Consider the following 14,001-nt stretch of genomic DNA (forward strand, 5'->3'; position numbering starts at 1 on the left):
TCATGCCCGTGTAGCAATTCCCTTTCCTTGTGCATTAAATATAAAACTTGGACAAGAGTGTTGTCGCCTACAAGGACCTCGCAGCTGTCAGAGTCTGGTGTGAGTGCAACACGAAAAATGCCAGGCATCAAGTATGATTGATGCAAGGAAACTGCCATGCTCGAGTACCGGGTTGTAATCTGCTGTCTGAAGTATTGTTGGTTACGCGTCGGCTGCAAAGAACCAGACTTTGTGCCGCCAACCGGGGTCAATGGGCGGGCAGTATTGATTGATGATAAAATGACCGAGACCGAATCCTACTGCCACCGGAGTCCGATGCTTCTGTTCACGCCCGACGGTTCATTCTACCATCTCAAGTACCAGCCTTCATCGTCCATCACCTTGATGTACCAGACAGTACCTGGAATTGCGTCATCTGGATCAATGGCTGTGCTAGCACTGAGGGCAATACTTCTTTGACAGGTGGAGCGGGTGCAACCAACACTCAAATCAACCAGCCTTCAAATCAGTCAAGGTCTGCTACAATGGCTGCAGTAGCCCCCAACGACCAGGCGTCTCTCCAGGCGGCGACGATTGATAGATTTGTCGAGGGGTGGAAAATCAACTCTGGTGAAGCCTGGACGGAACTGTGGGCGGACGGATGCACAAACACAATTCTACCATTTTCGCTCAATTGCGCGCCCATGTCCAAAGCCCATGTCCTTCGATCCAAACACTTTGGCAATGTTTCAAATTGGAAGGTAAGCGCAGCGGCTGGCCTGAAAATAAGTGCAAATAGAAGGACTCAAAACTCGAGCAGTTGGAGGTGTACGAAGTCCTACACGACACGGCCAAGGGAAAATCTGCCGTCTACGCAACATCGAGTGCAGATACGCGTTTTGGCAACTTCAAATGGTCGCAAGAGTATGCGGCCTTTATCACATTGACCGAGGACAGGATGAAGATTGGGCACATTACGGAAATGGTGGACACGGCATTTTTTGCCGAGATGGGAAGACAGAGTGCAAAGTTCGCCGCCGCAGAATCCAAATAAATAAAGACCTTGTTTTTTATTCATGCGAAATTCATTGACCTGGCTGCTTGTGCATGTGTTTGTGTGGTTGCAGTCGGATTGCGCCACCAGTCCTAGGCCTGCCTTCATACTCTCGTCTCGTCTGCCCAACGGTGAAGAGAGGAGTCAATCAGCAACCATGAAGCGCCAGCATGGTGATTACCAAGGCCATTGCAGAAATGGAAGCAGTCACGTGCCCAAGAACTCGAAGCTGCCATGTACCTGCTTCTTTGATGCTCGCCCCGTCCCGCACATCGTCCTCGTCGTCGTCGTCCACCAACATCAGACCCTCCGGGGGCCACCATCTTTACGCTGGGACATTGGACACCAACCAGACCGCCATTGGCCAGAAAATAGCATGTCGACCTCGTCGGCCAACCTTGCGGGCGGACGTCCTGCCTTGGCCTCGGCATCGTATTTCCCTCAGGCGGAGAAGATTATGCTGCAACCGCGGCGACAGCCAGCTTGCGTGCGTTGCCAGCAGCGCAAGGTCAAGTGTGATCACAAAGATCCGTGTGCAACATGTGTCAAGGCGGGTGTGCCATGTGTCGCATCAAGCCAGGTGCGGCGCCGTCGAAAAAGGCGACTGCCAGAGAGGGACCTCCTCGACCGGATTCGCAAATACGAGCATTTGCTCACCCAGCACAACATCAAGTTTGAACCACTTCACCCATCTGTCTCAGTACCCAAGGGGTCTCCCGACTCGCATGTTGAGGGGCCATGCGAATCAGATGATGAGCCCGGAACCACGACTGCCTCATCTCACGCAGGTACCAGCTCTCCAAGGCGGAGGGTGCGCGAGGCCAAGTATACGCCCCCTCGTGCGCTGACCTCTGGTCAAACCAAACCATGCGCCTGTCATTGGAGTATTCACTAATTGGATTGGCTCCAGGCGGATGTTGCATACAATGAACCAAGAGGTAAGCTCATCCCGCTTCGCCTTCATATTCTGTTGATTGACAGTTGCATACAGTTCCGTCATGGCACCGATGGCGACTCGTCAGACGATGAAGTGCGGGGGGTTGTCTTCAAGAGGGCATGGGATCAGGAAATCGCGGATGATGCACACCTCCTCTTTGGATTTGGTTGGCACCAGACGACGGTAGACATACACACCTTGCATCCTCAGCCATTCCAGATATTCCAACTATGGCAAGTCTATCTCGACAACGTTGATCCGCTTCTGAAGATGACGCACACTCACAGTCTTCAAAAGCGCTTGATCGTGGCCGCACCCCATCTCATGACCATCACGCCAGAGCTGGAGGCGCTCATGTTTGGGATTTACTGCATGGCTATTTCAAGCCTGACTGAGAATGGGTGTCGAGCAATGTTTGCCGCGTCCAAGGTTGATCTACTGTCTAGGTTCCAGCTTGGTTGCCAGCAGGCTCTTTTGAACAGTCGCTTCATGCGGAGCACGAATCAAGACTGCTTGACGGCACTGTGCCTTTACCTTGTTCGTACATGTACTGCTTACAGTTCCCTTGTTTGTGTTTCTAACATGCCCATGTAGATATCGGTTCGACCCACCACTGCTCCGCAGTCTCTATCCTCTATCCTTGGTACTGCTATTCGTATCGCGCAACGCATGGGCCTCCACAGTGAAGCTACCTTGGCCAAGGCATCTCCGCTCGAGGCTGAGATGGGCCGGAGGCTCTGGTGGTCGCTGATACTTTTTGACACTCGAATTGGAGAAATGGCCGACTTGCATGCTACTGCGTTACTTCCAACCTGGGACTGCCGAGTGCCACTTACCATCAACGACTCCGATATTAGAGAAGAGATGAAGGAGGCCCCCCAGGTCCAAGGAAAGTTGACCGATGTTATTTTCGCCGTTTGTCGCAGCGAACTTGCGGATTTTGTTCGCTATACCAAGTTTCACCTAGGGTTTTTCGGCCCTGGTCTTCGTGCCTCAGCGACGACGGGTCAGGAGGGCCCCGAGGGTTCTGAAATCGACGCTTTTGATACCATGATGGAAGAAAAATACTTGAGGTATTGCGACCCGGAAAACGCGATCCATTTCATGACTATATGGACAACAAGAGGAAACATTGCCAAGTACCGCTTGGTAGAACACCACTTCAGATACTCGGGCTCTTCGCTGCATCACGCCGAGACGCAGCGAGACGCCGCCCTCTCGTACGCGCTTAGAATGCTCGAATGCAATACAAAGCTCATGACTTCACCACTCACCAAAGGCTTCATCTGGATGGTCCATTGTTATTTCCCCTTTATTGCGTACATCCAGATCATCCAACACCTCAAGTGGCGGCCCATGAGTGCTCAGGCTACGGATGCATGGAAAATCATGAATGACAACTACCACGCGCTCCTCGAGGTTCTGTCTGTGACAGACAGCTTCTTCAGGCTTTTAACCAACATGATTTTACAGGCTTGGGAAGCCCGGGAAAGTGCGTACGAGCAATCAGGGTACCCGCTGGAGACGCCGCCACTCGTGTCATCTATTCGACAAGGCCGAGAAATTCTGATTCCCGAGGAATGCTGTAATGGCATCAGGCAATCTGGCTCTGCTCCAGAAATTGGCTCCTGTGACGTGCCTGCCTATTATGACATTGACATGGATCACTTGGACTGGTCTGCGATGGACTGGGATCTGGGTTATAAAGAGGCGAAGGCTCCAGAGCACGAGGAGCAACAGCTCACAAACGCCTTGTAGTGACGGGTGCGGGAGACTGATGAATCCTACAGACAATGTCATAGTAAGGGTATATAAATTAGAGAAATACTCATCTCAATCTAGATAGCAGGGCAAACACAAAGAGCCGGTCGCACTCTGAGAAAGGGAATATGGGGCAAGATGGGGGCGCCTTTCGTGCCAACATTGAAACAACATTGAAGTCTAGAGTGCAATTGCGGCGTTGATGAAGAAAGGAAAGCCTGCACTTTCTGGTGCCCTGGAGGGCCTTGGCCTGCTAGCGCTGTTCTCTATTATGGACTGACATGAATTGATCAATATATCGAGTATGTAAGTATGTAGGCCTGGGGCCGAAATCTGCAGTTGACATTGTATGTCCATCTTGATACAATCAATCCATTTCAATCAAATGTCAATTGGCAGGAACGTTAGCGGCCGCGGCACCCCCCACATGTCGCAAGGATTAAAGCGCCACACACTCTGATGCCGCCTGGCGAACCAGTATCGGACGACCCATGCAACCCACCAAGGTGCTGGCGGGAACTTGTGCCTCCCTCCTTCAAACCCACGATCCATGCATCCAAACGCCAAGGGCAACATTTCATCGTAGCTCCCCACATCAGCAATGTGCTTCTCGGCCTGCACCCACATGCGCCTGAGCTCGTCGCTCGGGTACACCTTGAGAGCGAGAATGGTGGGAATCTCATCGCGCAGGTGCTCGTACAATGACGGTGCAAAGGCGTCGATCAGACCCTTGAACGTCGTGTGCGAGTACTCGTCCGGGCTCGTAGATTTGCAGTATTCTCCTAGGCGCGACAGCCCTGCGTGGAATGCAGCGTGCTGGGCCTGGTTCGCGGACATGATGTCTTGGTTCTTGGTATAGGCTGCCAGTGCTGGGAACAAGTATTCCTCTTCCCCAAAGTGGTGAGCGTCAATGGTAATCACGACTGTTTTGGTGTAGGCCAGCAAGTCGGCAATATCTCCCGGTTTAACAACATGTGGTGATTGTAGGATGATGCTGTTGAGGGCGCGGAGGAACATGTTGTGGACATGGACCATGTCGGTGGCCATGTGGACGGCATAGTGGGACATCTAGGCGTTGGCAAAATTTGGTCAATTTACAGTCTTTGTTCTTTTTGTATTCACGTCTGAGAAGATTGGGAGCAAGGGGGTGTCTACGGTGTCTTTTTGCGGCGAGTCGAGAAGTGGCCACGGCGTATTTGCCCATCGAGTAGGTAGCGTGCTTGTTGTGCTCATATTTGGTCAAGGTTTACGGTATAGTAGCAAGACGACGCAAAAGATGAAATAAAAATATTGATTCAAGATGGTGCGTGATGCCAACTCCTGCAACAAGGCCAAGGCTACCTTCATCGTTTCTTACATCATGTCAGTCCTGGCCAACACGGAAAGTTCGGAAGTCGGGCGTTTCGGTTCACTACAACTGTCTGGTGTGATGTCAATGCCGTGGTCGGACATTTTCTTCTTCGAGTCGGAGCCCGCATGAGGGTGGAAATTCGTGGGGCTTGCCTCCCGTGCTGGAGCTGGAGGGATATGGTGGTTAGCAGTGTTAACGATGTTGACGTGGATTGCAAGTTCAAGAGAATTGCAGTGACATGAGATGACTGAACGTCTTGTCCTTTTCCGGATTTTGTCTAGGTAGGAAAGCTGACGGGCTTCATAGAACCAGGCGAGGAGGGGATTGTATCCTAACCTGGTCTTTACTTGGGTGAGGGTGAGGGCGCAATTGCGTTTGTTCTTTTGAAGAGGGCTATGTTCTTGACTACCGTCATCGAAGCTATTAAGGGGAGCGAGATGAGTTGTAATGTTAAAACTAATAAATCGGACTCAATTCATCCTATCCGCCCACTCACGATACACGCAGCATCTTGCTCGTTACTATTGTCCGCGGCCCATCCTACCCCTAGCTCCTTTATCTGCCTGAAAAGCTGGATTACGTAGCCTTGCTGTCAAAAGGCCAACCCCCTAGTTTCATAGTGAATAGATCGCTTTCGGCAATCTCCTTTGCCCTCTCCTTTAGCTCTATAACGTCCCAATTGGCCCAGATATACTTGCCCTTGAGAAAATCGGCTTCTGGGCTGGCAAGCCAGACCATGGTACCGACAGAGAGGGAGACTAGGTCTGATTGTCAAAATTCTGCACCTTAGGGGGGAGGGATTGTCGTTCGAAATCACGAGTTGAGGGGTGTGTCAAAAACTCACCATCATCTGCTAAGCCGGCTTGCTTTGCACCACTGACTTTGCCTCCGACGTTTACAACTCCTGGGTGTAGACAAATCACTCTAAGCTCGGGATGCTCGGCTTGGAGCGTGCTGAAGACCCTCACAGCGCCAGCTTTGCTCGAGCTATAGGCAGAATTGTTGGGAAAGCCCGTGAAATGGGACAGCGCCGTCGTCACGTAGAGCACCACAGCCTTGTCCGACTTGTACCTTAGGAAGGCTTGTGACGCAAGAAACGAGCCCTTGATGTTGACTTGGAAGCAGCGCCACCACTCTTGCACGTCGAGGTCCTTGATGGCGCTCGATGTTGGCGGAGCGGTAGGCTTGTAACCAGCATTGTTGATCAAGACGTGCATCTTGCCGACACGGTCGTGAATCGCCTTGAATGCGGCGCCCATTTGGTCCTTGTCTGTGACGTCAGAGACGTAGGTGTGGACATTAGCACCAGGAACCAGTGATTCGATATTGCTCCTGGTCGATTCGAGCATGTTGCCTCTACGACCAATGATGCTAATACTGGCGGCTCCGGCCTGGGCAAATCCCAGGGCGGTTGCTGCGCCGATACCAGAGCCGCCACCAGTGATGACAATGTTCTTCCCAGCTGCAGACAGAGCTGGTAGACAAGGATCAATAGCGTCGTATTGTGACTTGCGATATTCCTTGGTGAAGCAAGGAAACATCTTGGGCTTGATAGCCGCCGATTGTGATCTGGCAGGTACATTTTCCCAAGCCTCGGGGAATCCAGCTCCAAAAACCCACTTGTCAGGGTCAGGAACGCCGAGAGTAGAGTCGTAGGCCATGCGAGCGAGCTGAATCCATGCTTGTCCCGTCATAGGGAACACAGCCGGATCCTGCTGCTCGAATATCTGACACACTTCGCCTGCGCTCTTGGCCGCGCGCGCAAACTTAGCAACGTGTCCGTCGTCCTTCATCTGGCAAATATCATGGTATAGTTCGGTCCATCCCTTGCCAGCGCTTGTACCGGGTGTGTAGTTGAAGATTTCGGCAATGTTATATTGTGGGCAGCCGCAGGCAGCATACCAGAAGAGATCTGTTCGGCCTTTCCACTCTACTAGCCTCACCTTGTTTTCTAAGCTGATTGAGGGTTCGTTAACCAGGACAGTCAGGAAGACTGAACTGGTCACGTTGTTCATGTGGAAAAAGTCAATTTTTGGCGTCTTCCCGGCTCGCTGTGCCGCGCCCGCGATATAAGCGCTGCAGTTGATTACTTCGGCGGCTCTTAATTGTAGCTCGTATGGCTTGACGCGGTACTGGGCAGCTAGACGGATAATTTCCGCCTTTGATCGTCCGAGAGTGCCGTCTCTCATTTTAAAAGGACCATCTTGCCAGCGAGGGCCGTTCAGAATAGCTTCATTTACGCTGGCTTCCTTGTACAGGTCCAGGAGAGGCTTGTGTGGAGCGTTGGGATCAAGATCTCCAGCTTCTGTATCAGTCTGCAAAAGACAGCCTGGAATACCGGAGAATGGATGACACACGGCCTGAGCGAGGGCTTCAGCCGTGATGCTAGGCAGCTCAAACTCGACTGCAAGGCCCAGATGAATAAATGGGTGATAGGCTCCTTCGTACATCCGAGGGAGAATCGTGTCGGCAACAGAGGTACGAGTGAAGCAGTACTTATGAAGAACGGCTCTCCATCCGTACAGGCCAATTTGCTGCTCAAAAAACTCAACCGCATTACTGTACTGCGTGAAGTCACCCATAATTTTCATTAGCTTTCTATCGTCAGATAGACCTCTGACCACGTCCGAGTTAACGTCGGGGCGAGCGCGCTGGACACCGACACCGTCGTCGTTGGCACGCTGCAACTCAGCAGGGTTCGCCCCGATTGCTAAGTGAGTCAGGATGGAATGGGCCATGTGGTTGTGTCCATTGAGGTCTCTCCGGAATATGTGATAGTCGTCGTGGTTCTTTTGCAGCAGCTTATTTGCCATTTCGATTGACTCAGGAGCAGGGTCATTAACACGTCCGTAGCTGCTACCATGATGCTTGGACAGGGACAACTGGACTGTCTTGTCCTTGGGAGTGGTCAGAAAGGGTGTCTCAACACCAACCTCCTTACTTATAGTCGTATTGGTTTGTGTGGACATGGTGTAGTAATCTGACAGTGTCTGCGAAATTTGGTAGTTTGGAGTCGTGGCTCGAAGACATGGCCAGAGATATCTTGCAGTGACATATAATAGGAATCCCTCCATCTTTTGCGCCAGAGCTCTTGAGCACAAACTACGGGTTTGTACCCCTTGATCGGATGTGCCACTTGTGAGGGACCACTCGAGCCGGGTATTAAGATCGTATGTTATGCCTCGAGTCAAACCACACACAATATACCCGACCCCAGTGTTGGTAATGTCCAACTTCACACTTGGTACTGTAACCAAAAATGCAATTCGGGAAATTAATTGTTCAATAATTCAATTGAACGTATTGCTGTCGGCGTGTGCGTTTGTTTCCGATCGTTGATGCTACTCTACCGGAGTCCGAGTTTGAGTCGACTTCCGAATGGCTCAGTCGTCCCTTCAGCTACTACTCAAAACAGCACCACTGTGTCGAGAACAATCCAAATTAAAGAATTGGCTTATAAATAAGGACATCCAGAAGTAAGATGTTACTCTTCAAAACCATCCAACCAAGAAATCAAGTCATCACCAAGTCATCGCCATTTTATACGCAAACCTTGTCCCAAGTTTAAAAACACCCAGAATGCCTGCTCCAGCCGAGGTCCAAGCCGCCACCATCGATAAGTTCATCGAGGGATGGGGCACAAACAACCCCGAAGCGTGGGTTCAACTCTGGACTGATGACTGTACCAATAAGATCCTGCCCTTCTCACTCGGTGCGCCACCTATGAGCAAGGACACCGTTGTTTCAAAGGCTCTTCCCAAGCTTTTCGGAAACCTCGCCAACTGGAAGGTAAGAAGTTTTGTGATTTTAGTCTAGATACCATACAATGAAATAGCAAACGCCTAAACTTATAACTTGAACAGTTGCAAGTATACGAAGTCGTTCTCGATACCAAGAAGAGCAAGGCTGCCATCTACGCAACTTCCAAAGCTGACACCCCCTTCGGCGACTTCAAGTGGGTATGCAAATTCCCTGCACTTAACTCATCTAGTGAATTCTGGAGGAAATGGGACAATGCTGGAATATGTGACTTTGTAGTTCCCCAACCGGGATTGGGCTATAGTGTTCTTTTGGTGGCTTCGCGCCTGCACACATATCCCCAGTCCATTACAAGCATTTTCACCGGTCAGAAGCTGATGATGATGTGAAACCTCACAGGCCAACGAATATGCGGCTTTCGTCACCTTGACTGAAGACGGCAAACAGATTAGAAAGATTGAGGAGATGGTCGATACCGCCTTCTTTGCTGAAATGGATCGACAAGGTGCTGTCTATGCTGCCGCCAACCCTACCACTACTGTTCCTGCCTAGACAAGTACACATCGTTAACAGAGTCATCTAAATGGCGAGTAGACTCTCTTAAACATATTAGACCATTCAATTTAAAGGAATACAGTGGTTTATCCCGCTGTGCCTTGCGAGCCCCTGATTTGTGCATGAATGTGTATATCTCTGTCGGTCCATCATGATCGGAAGGTTCCAGTTTTATCGTATTAATCCGTCATTCTTCTAAGAAACGTCTTCAACTTAAAACCTCTACTCAGGTAGTTGAATAGTTTCTTTTTAATAATCAAGGCACCTATTGTGGACAACTGCCTGCAAAGAACCGGTGACTGGAAACGCTCATGCGGTAGAAGCATACGAGTCGCCATCTTTCTCTTTCGAGACGAACTGGATGTCACAATTCTGAGAAAGGGAAAACCAGCCACCGGCAGCCCATCTGCAGCTCTGCTCATTTCGTCGTGTTGAAGCAGTATTCAACGTCATTGTGACTTTGTCTTCCCTTTTAATTCAAGGGCTACTTCTTGCACCGCCAATCCATGGGTAACGAGCAACATGCATAGGCCCGAATTCCGACCACCGACCCCCGATGAGTCGGCACCCGATGGCGAACAGAAACAAATGGCAATTTTCCGATGCCACACCCTTTATACCTACTACTTCAAGCGGGTAATGCACAATTCCGTTGGGCTGCAAGATCACTATAACGCCTATCTTCAGCATGTACTTGAACGATGACACTTTCGGCTCCTCTGCCACCTCGCTGACGTCTCTGGCAGTTGTTATTTTCATCACATTATCCTTGTATTGCTTCTACGTTCGAGAATTGACATCCCTTCGAAACGTGCCTGGGCCCTTCTTTGCTAGTATGTCACCACTCTGGCTCATCACCAGCCAGCGCACGTTTCAACGACCACATGTAGATTTGGATCTTCATGAGAAGTACGGCCCCATAGTTCGCGTCAGCTCAAATGAGGTGATTGTGTCCAGTACAAAGTCGAGACATGTGATATACGGTAAGACTGCTGCCAAGAAGGAGTTGAGGCAACGACAAACCAACTGAATAAATAGGCGCCACAAGCAAATTTCCAAAGGGAGACTGGTATATCCCCACAGGGAGTGCCGGTTGGAGTGATGGCGATGAGCTAGACTTTCTCTCCGAGTTGGACATGGACAAATATCGACTGCAAAGAAGACTGGTCGGACCGGCTTACACGGATAATTTTATGCGCCAAATAGAGGGTAACCTGGACAAAATCTTGGAGAGAAACATCGAAATCATGATTCAAAGAGCGGGTCGTATCGAAGATGTTGACCATGTTGCCAACTTTCTCGCTTCTGGTATGATTCTCAGCGTCCGTATTATTCGTGGTTTCTTCCACTCATGTGATTTAGACTGTTTGCAAGTCGCTACTTTTGGTGAATCAAAGGGCCTTCTTGAAGCTGGCGTGGATGATGGAGCAATCCAATTGACCATGAACTTGTGGGGTTATATGCACTGGGTTGGGTATGTGCCCGTCTATCACAGAGCAAAGAAGTGGTTCAACATGATTGTGAAGCCAAAGTTGTGTATCATCTTGGCCATACTCCCCGACTTGCCGACTCGAAAGACCACGATGCATTCCAAGCCGGCTAGTCAAATGACGGAGCATGTTTTCGTCGTGAGTATCCCGTCACCATCTTACCTGAATTAACTGACACTTTGGTGGCCACAGTGGGCGAGGAAACGCATCCGAGACCGCTTTGACAGTTTTGCCAGTCAAAAACTTCCCACGCAAGCAACCGACATTGCTACTAGGCTCCTACAGATCCATGCTGAGAAGCCAGCTTTAAAGCCGCATTGGGTTGCCGAGATGCTGGGCACCAACTTTGGTGCTGGCGTTGAAACAACAGCCATTACAATCTCCAGCTTTCTCGATTTTGTGATCTCCCACCCTGGATGCCAGGAAAAAGTCCAAAAGGAGATTGACGAGGCGAGAGAAGCGGGGAAATTGAGCAAATTGCCAAAGCTGAGGGAGATTGAAAGTTTGCCCTACTTGAGCGCCTGCTTGAACGAGAGCAAAAGGTTGCACCCTGTGGTTGGAAGTCCTCTTCAGAGAGTTGTGCCACATGGAGGAATAGAGTTGGAAGGTAAATGGCTACCAGCTGGAGTAAGCTTTTACTGTACCCTTTCCAACCTTGAGATGTACTGACGGATTAATTGCTGTAGACTGCGGTCGGAATCAATCCATGGGTGATGGGACGCAATAAGTCGCTTTTCGGCGCAGATGCTGACGCTTTTCGACCAGAGCGCTGGTTCGAAATGTCTCGTGAACAGTGGAAAGCCTGCGGTGCGTATCTTTGGGTGCCATAGTTTTCTGGGTATATGAATTTGACAATGAAGTAGAAGCAAATAGCATGTTCTTTGGTGCTGGAGTACGCTCTTGCCCTGGAAAACGTAAGACGACTCTATTTAAAGGAAACATATTTCACATGACTAACTAAAATAGATCTGGCCCAAGCAATTTTGAGCAAGGTGCTGCCGCTTTTATTGATGGAACTATGCTGGAGTCATGCACAACCGGGCACAGGAAGACCAATACGATCGGCATTCATGACGAGGCTCCACAAAGTCAAGGTCCAGTGGAAGAAAAGAGAAGTTGTGAGTAGGATGGTTCAAGAGACACCTCGAGGGACGTCGGCGGAAACTTCATCGCTGAACACGATCTCTGCCACTGACAGATCTAGAAGAAATATAAGCCCAATACGGAAGCATCTCACCGGGTCTCTACCAGAAGATACGAACTGTTCATTGCCACAGACGGAGGTCAGCCTCAGAGATGAAGCTGAACCCATTGTTTTTGTCTAGTATGCACTCAGCTATTGGTACTGGAGGCTTCATCTTAAAAGACAAAATCGGAAGGCAGCTAAAGCCTATTCGCTGGAAGGATTCGCCATGGTAACATAATATTGCTTGAAAACCAAATTGTTCCGCAATGTTCTTTGTGGAAGGCCCAAGTCTGGAGGAGTAGGCCATCTATACCATGGAAGCCTACGATATTCGTTTTGAAGTGCCAAATAATCCAACACTAAATTTTACTCAAAACTTTCCATGAATAATATGCGGTAGCATTCTTTTTCAGCATACATTGTTCCTCGATTGTCACTATACATCTGCTGAGAAAAAAGAGATGTCTGATGAGAAGACAAGATCCCTGACTATAAAACGCCGCTTTTGCGTTGGGTAATCACATTATACCCTGTAAAACTACACGAGGGTGTGGATCCAGAAGGTTAGCCACTCCTGTTGGCTGGCGAACAGGGATAGCTCATTTCGTGGGCGCGTTAAGAATATAGAGATAGAGGAGCTTCATTCCCATTGAATAGGATTATTTTTTTCTTATTTATTACTCTCTTGTAAGCCTTAGAGGTCAATAGGATTGCGTACTTGGCGAAATGGTCGGATCCATAATCTTGTTTAGAGCATTAAAATCACACCGTCTACCTCTTCTCACTCACTTGGCCTCTGTACCCTGTGACGCGTACATGTGTTTGCAGCCGTGGAATTTGCCAGACTTGATTACATTCATGGAGAAGCAAACTTGTAGTTGAACTGCTTCTTGGCCCTATCTCCCGCCATTCTTCTGTCGTCATCCTCTGCTTTGAACGCTGGTTCTTCTTCCAACCTCTCCTGAATTCTCCCATTCTGGACTTGACTTGGCTCTGGAATACGAATGCCGATCTGTACGGCCGGCCTGTCTCTAATTTTCCTCCACCATCGTTCAACATTTGGAAATTTTGAGAGAGTGATGCCGGAAAAATATGAAGTGTTCACCCATCCAAAAGATGCAATGTCGGCAATAGAATATCTGCCGCGATCGGGACCTACGAGATAATCACGGCCCTTCAGTTGCGTATCGAGAACTCCGTAAAGGCGCTCCGTCTCTCCGACGTATCTTTGAGTGGGATAAGGTATCCTGTCTTTAATAATTCGGTAAAAGTGATTTGCTTGTCCTTGCATGGGCCCCTAAATTTCCCAGACATATTTTAGATACTTGAAGAGAAAAACAAATGCAGTTGTACATTGCAAATACCCACGATGCCACCATGTTGCCAAGCAACCCACTGTTCTGTACGCGAAATGTCATTGACATCACTGAAGCTGAACTTCTGGTCTGGGTCGTAGTGTCGTATCAGATACATGAGGATTGCGGCCGTCTCAAAAACGGAAAATTGCTCCCTATCGTGATCTATGATTGCTGGGATGCCTATGCAACAATGGTTAGTGGTCGAGGTTCCTTTTCCCTGTTGCTGCGCAAAGAAACACGTACGACCGTTTGGAGAGTGTCTGGTAAACCAAGGCTCCTTTTGAATGTTCTCCATGATGTCAATATTCTGGTAAACGTAGTCCAAGCCATATGCTTCTTTGAGTTCTTCGAGCAGGATGGATATTTTGACACCGTTTGGGGTATTGCATGTTAAGAGTTCGATGCCAGTTTGGCCAATGAGGCCGCACGGCCGATTTGAAGAGGCCATTATTCTTGTTCTAGTTTTCCTTTTTCATTTTTCTTTTTGGCACTTCTTTTTGGCACTGAACTTGGGCTTTCTTTTGCAGCTGTGTTAGGCACAAAATCGACGGGCCTACGGGAGCAAATAAAA

General features: G+C 49.4%; 7 protein-coding genes across 7 annotated transcripts; 4 read left to right on the forward strand and 3 right to left on the reverse strand.

Annotated features, from left to right (window-relative positions):
- Window positions 1–524: 524 nt before the first annotated feature.
- Window positions 525–1,033, forward strand: MAA_09644 (NAD-dependent epimerase; the record flags this gene model as incomplete). Its single annotated transcript, XM_007827642.1, has 2 exons — window positions 525–740; window positions 800–1,033. 2 exons carry the CDS (start codon window positions 525–527, stop codon window positions 1,031–1,033), a joined length of 450 nt encoding a protein of 149 aa, XP_007825833.1.
- A 157-nt stretch (window positions 1,034–1,190) lies between these two features.
- Window positions 1,191–3,728, forward strand: MAA_09645 (transcription factor Cys6; the record flags this gene model as incomplete). Its single annotated transcript, XM_007827643.2, has 4 exons — window positions 1,191–1,872; window positions 1,919–1,971; window positions 2,025–2,507; window positions 2,565–3,728. The coding sequence occupies 4 exons, from the start codon at window positions 1,191–1,193 to the stop codon at window positions 3,726–3,728; spliced, it is 2,382 nt and encodes a 793-aa protein (XP_007825834.2).
- Window positions 3,729–4,112: 384 nt separating this feature from the next.
- MAA_09646 (hemerythrin HHE cation binding domain-containing protein) lies at window positions 4,113–4,778 on the reverse strand (the record flags this gene model as incomplete). The annotated part of the gene is made up of 1 exon (XM_007827644.2): window positions 4,113–4,778. The coding sequence occupies one exon, from the start codon at window positions 4,776–4,778 to the stop codon at window positions 4,113–4,115; it is 666 nt and encodes a 221-aa protein (XP_007825835.2).
- Window positions 4,779–5,658: 880 nt separating this feature from the next.
- MAA_11559 (DNA helicase PIF1, ATP-dependent) lies at window positions 5,659–8,051 on the reverse strand (the record flags this gene model as incomplete). The annotated part of the gene is made up of 2 exons (XM_011413554.1): window positions 5,659–5,840; window positions 5,927–8,051. 2 exons carry the CDS (start codon window positions 8,049–8,051, stop codon window positions 5,659–5,661), a joined length of 2,307 nt encoding a protein of 768 aa, XP_011411856.1.
- Window positions 8,052–8,661: 610 nt separating this feature from the next.
- MAA_09647 (NAD-dependent epimerase) lies at window positions 8,662–9,393 on the forward strand (the record flags this gene model as incomplete). Its single annotated transcript, XM_007827645.1, has 3 exons — window positions 8,662–8,871; window positions 8,946–9,041; window positions 9,241–9,393. The coding sequence occupies 3 exons, from the start codon at window positions 8,662–8,664 to the stop codon at window positions 9,391–9,393; spliced, it is 459 nt and encodes a 152-aa protein (XP_007825836.1).
- A 691-nt stretch (window positions 9,394–10,084) lies between these two features.
- MAA_09648 (Cytochrome P450 CYP5320A1) lies at window positions 10,085–12,211 on the forward strand (the record flags this gene model as incomplete). The annotated part of the gene is made up of 7 exons (XM_007827646.2): window positions 10,085–10,379; window positions 10,435–11,024; window positions 11,079–11,513; window positions 11,573–11,693; window positions 11,750–11,800; window positions 11,853–12,004; window positions 12,164–12,211. The coding sequence occupies 7 exons, from the start codon at window positions 10,085–10,087 to the stop codon at window positions 12,209–12,211; spliced, it is 1,692 nt and encodes a 563-aa protein (XP_007825837.2).
- A 717-nt stretch (window positions 12,212–12,928) lies between these two features.
- On the reverse strand, window positions 12,929–13,878 carry MAA_09649 (Glutathione S-transferase/chloride channel; the record flags this gene model as incomplete). Its single annotated transcript, XM_007827647.1, has 3 exons — window positions 12,929–13,369; window positions 13,441–13,610; window positions 13,674–13,878. 3 exons carry the CDS (start codon window positions 13,876–13,878, stop codon window positions 12,929–12,931), a joined length of 816 nt encoding a protein of 271 aa, XP_007825838.1.
- Between the last annotated feature and the right edge of the window lie 123 nt (window positions 13,879–14,001).

Source organism: Metarhizium robertsii (assembly GCF_000187425.2).
Source record: "Metarhizium robertsii ARSEF 23 chromosome Unknown MAA_Scf_9, whole genome shotgun sequence".
Lineage (NCBI taxonomy): Eukaryota > Fungi > Ascomycota > Sordariomycetes > Hypocreales > Clavicipitaceae > Metarhizium > Metarhizium robertsii.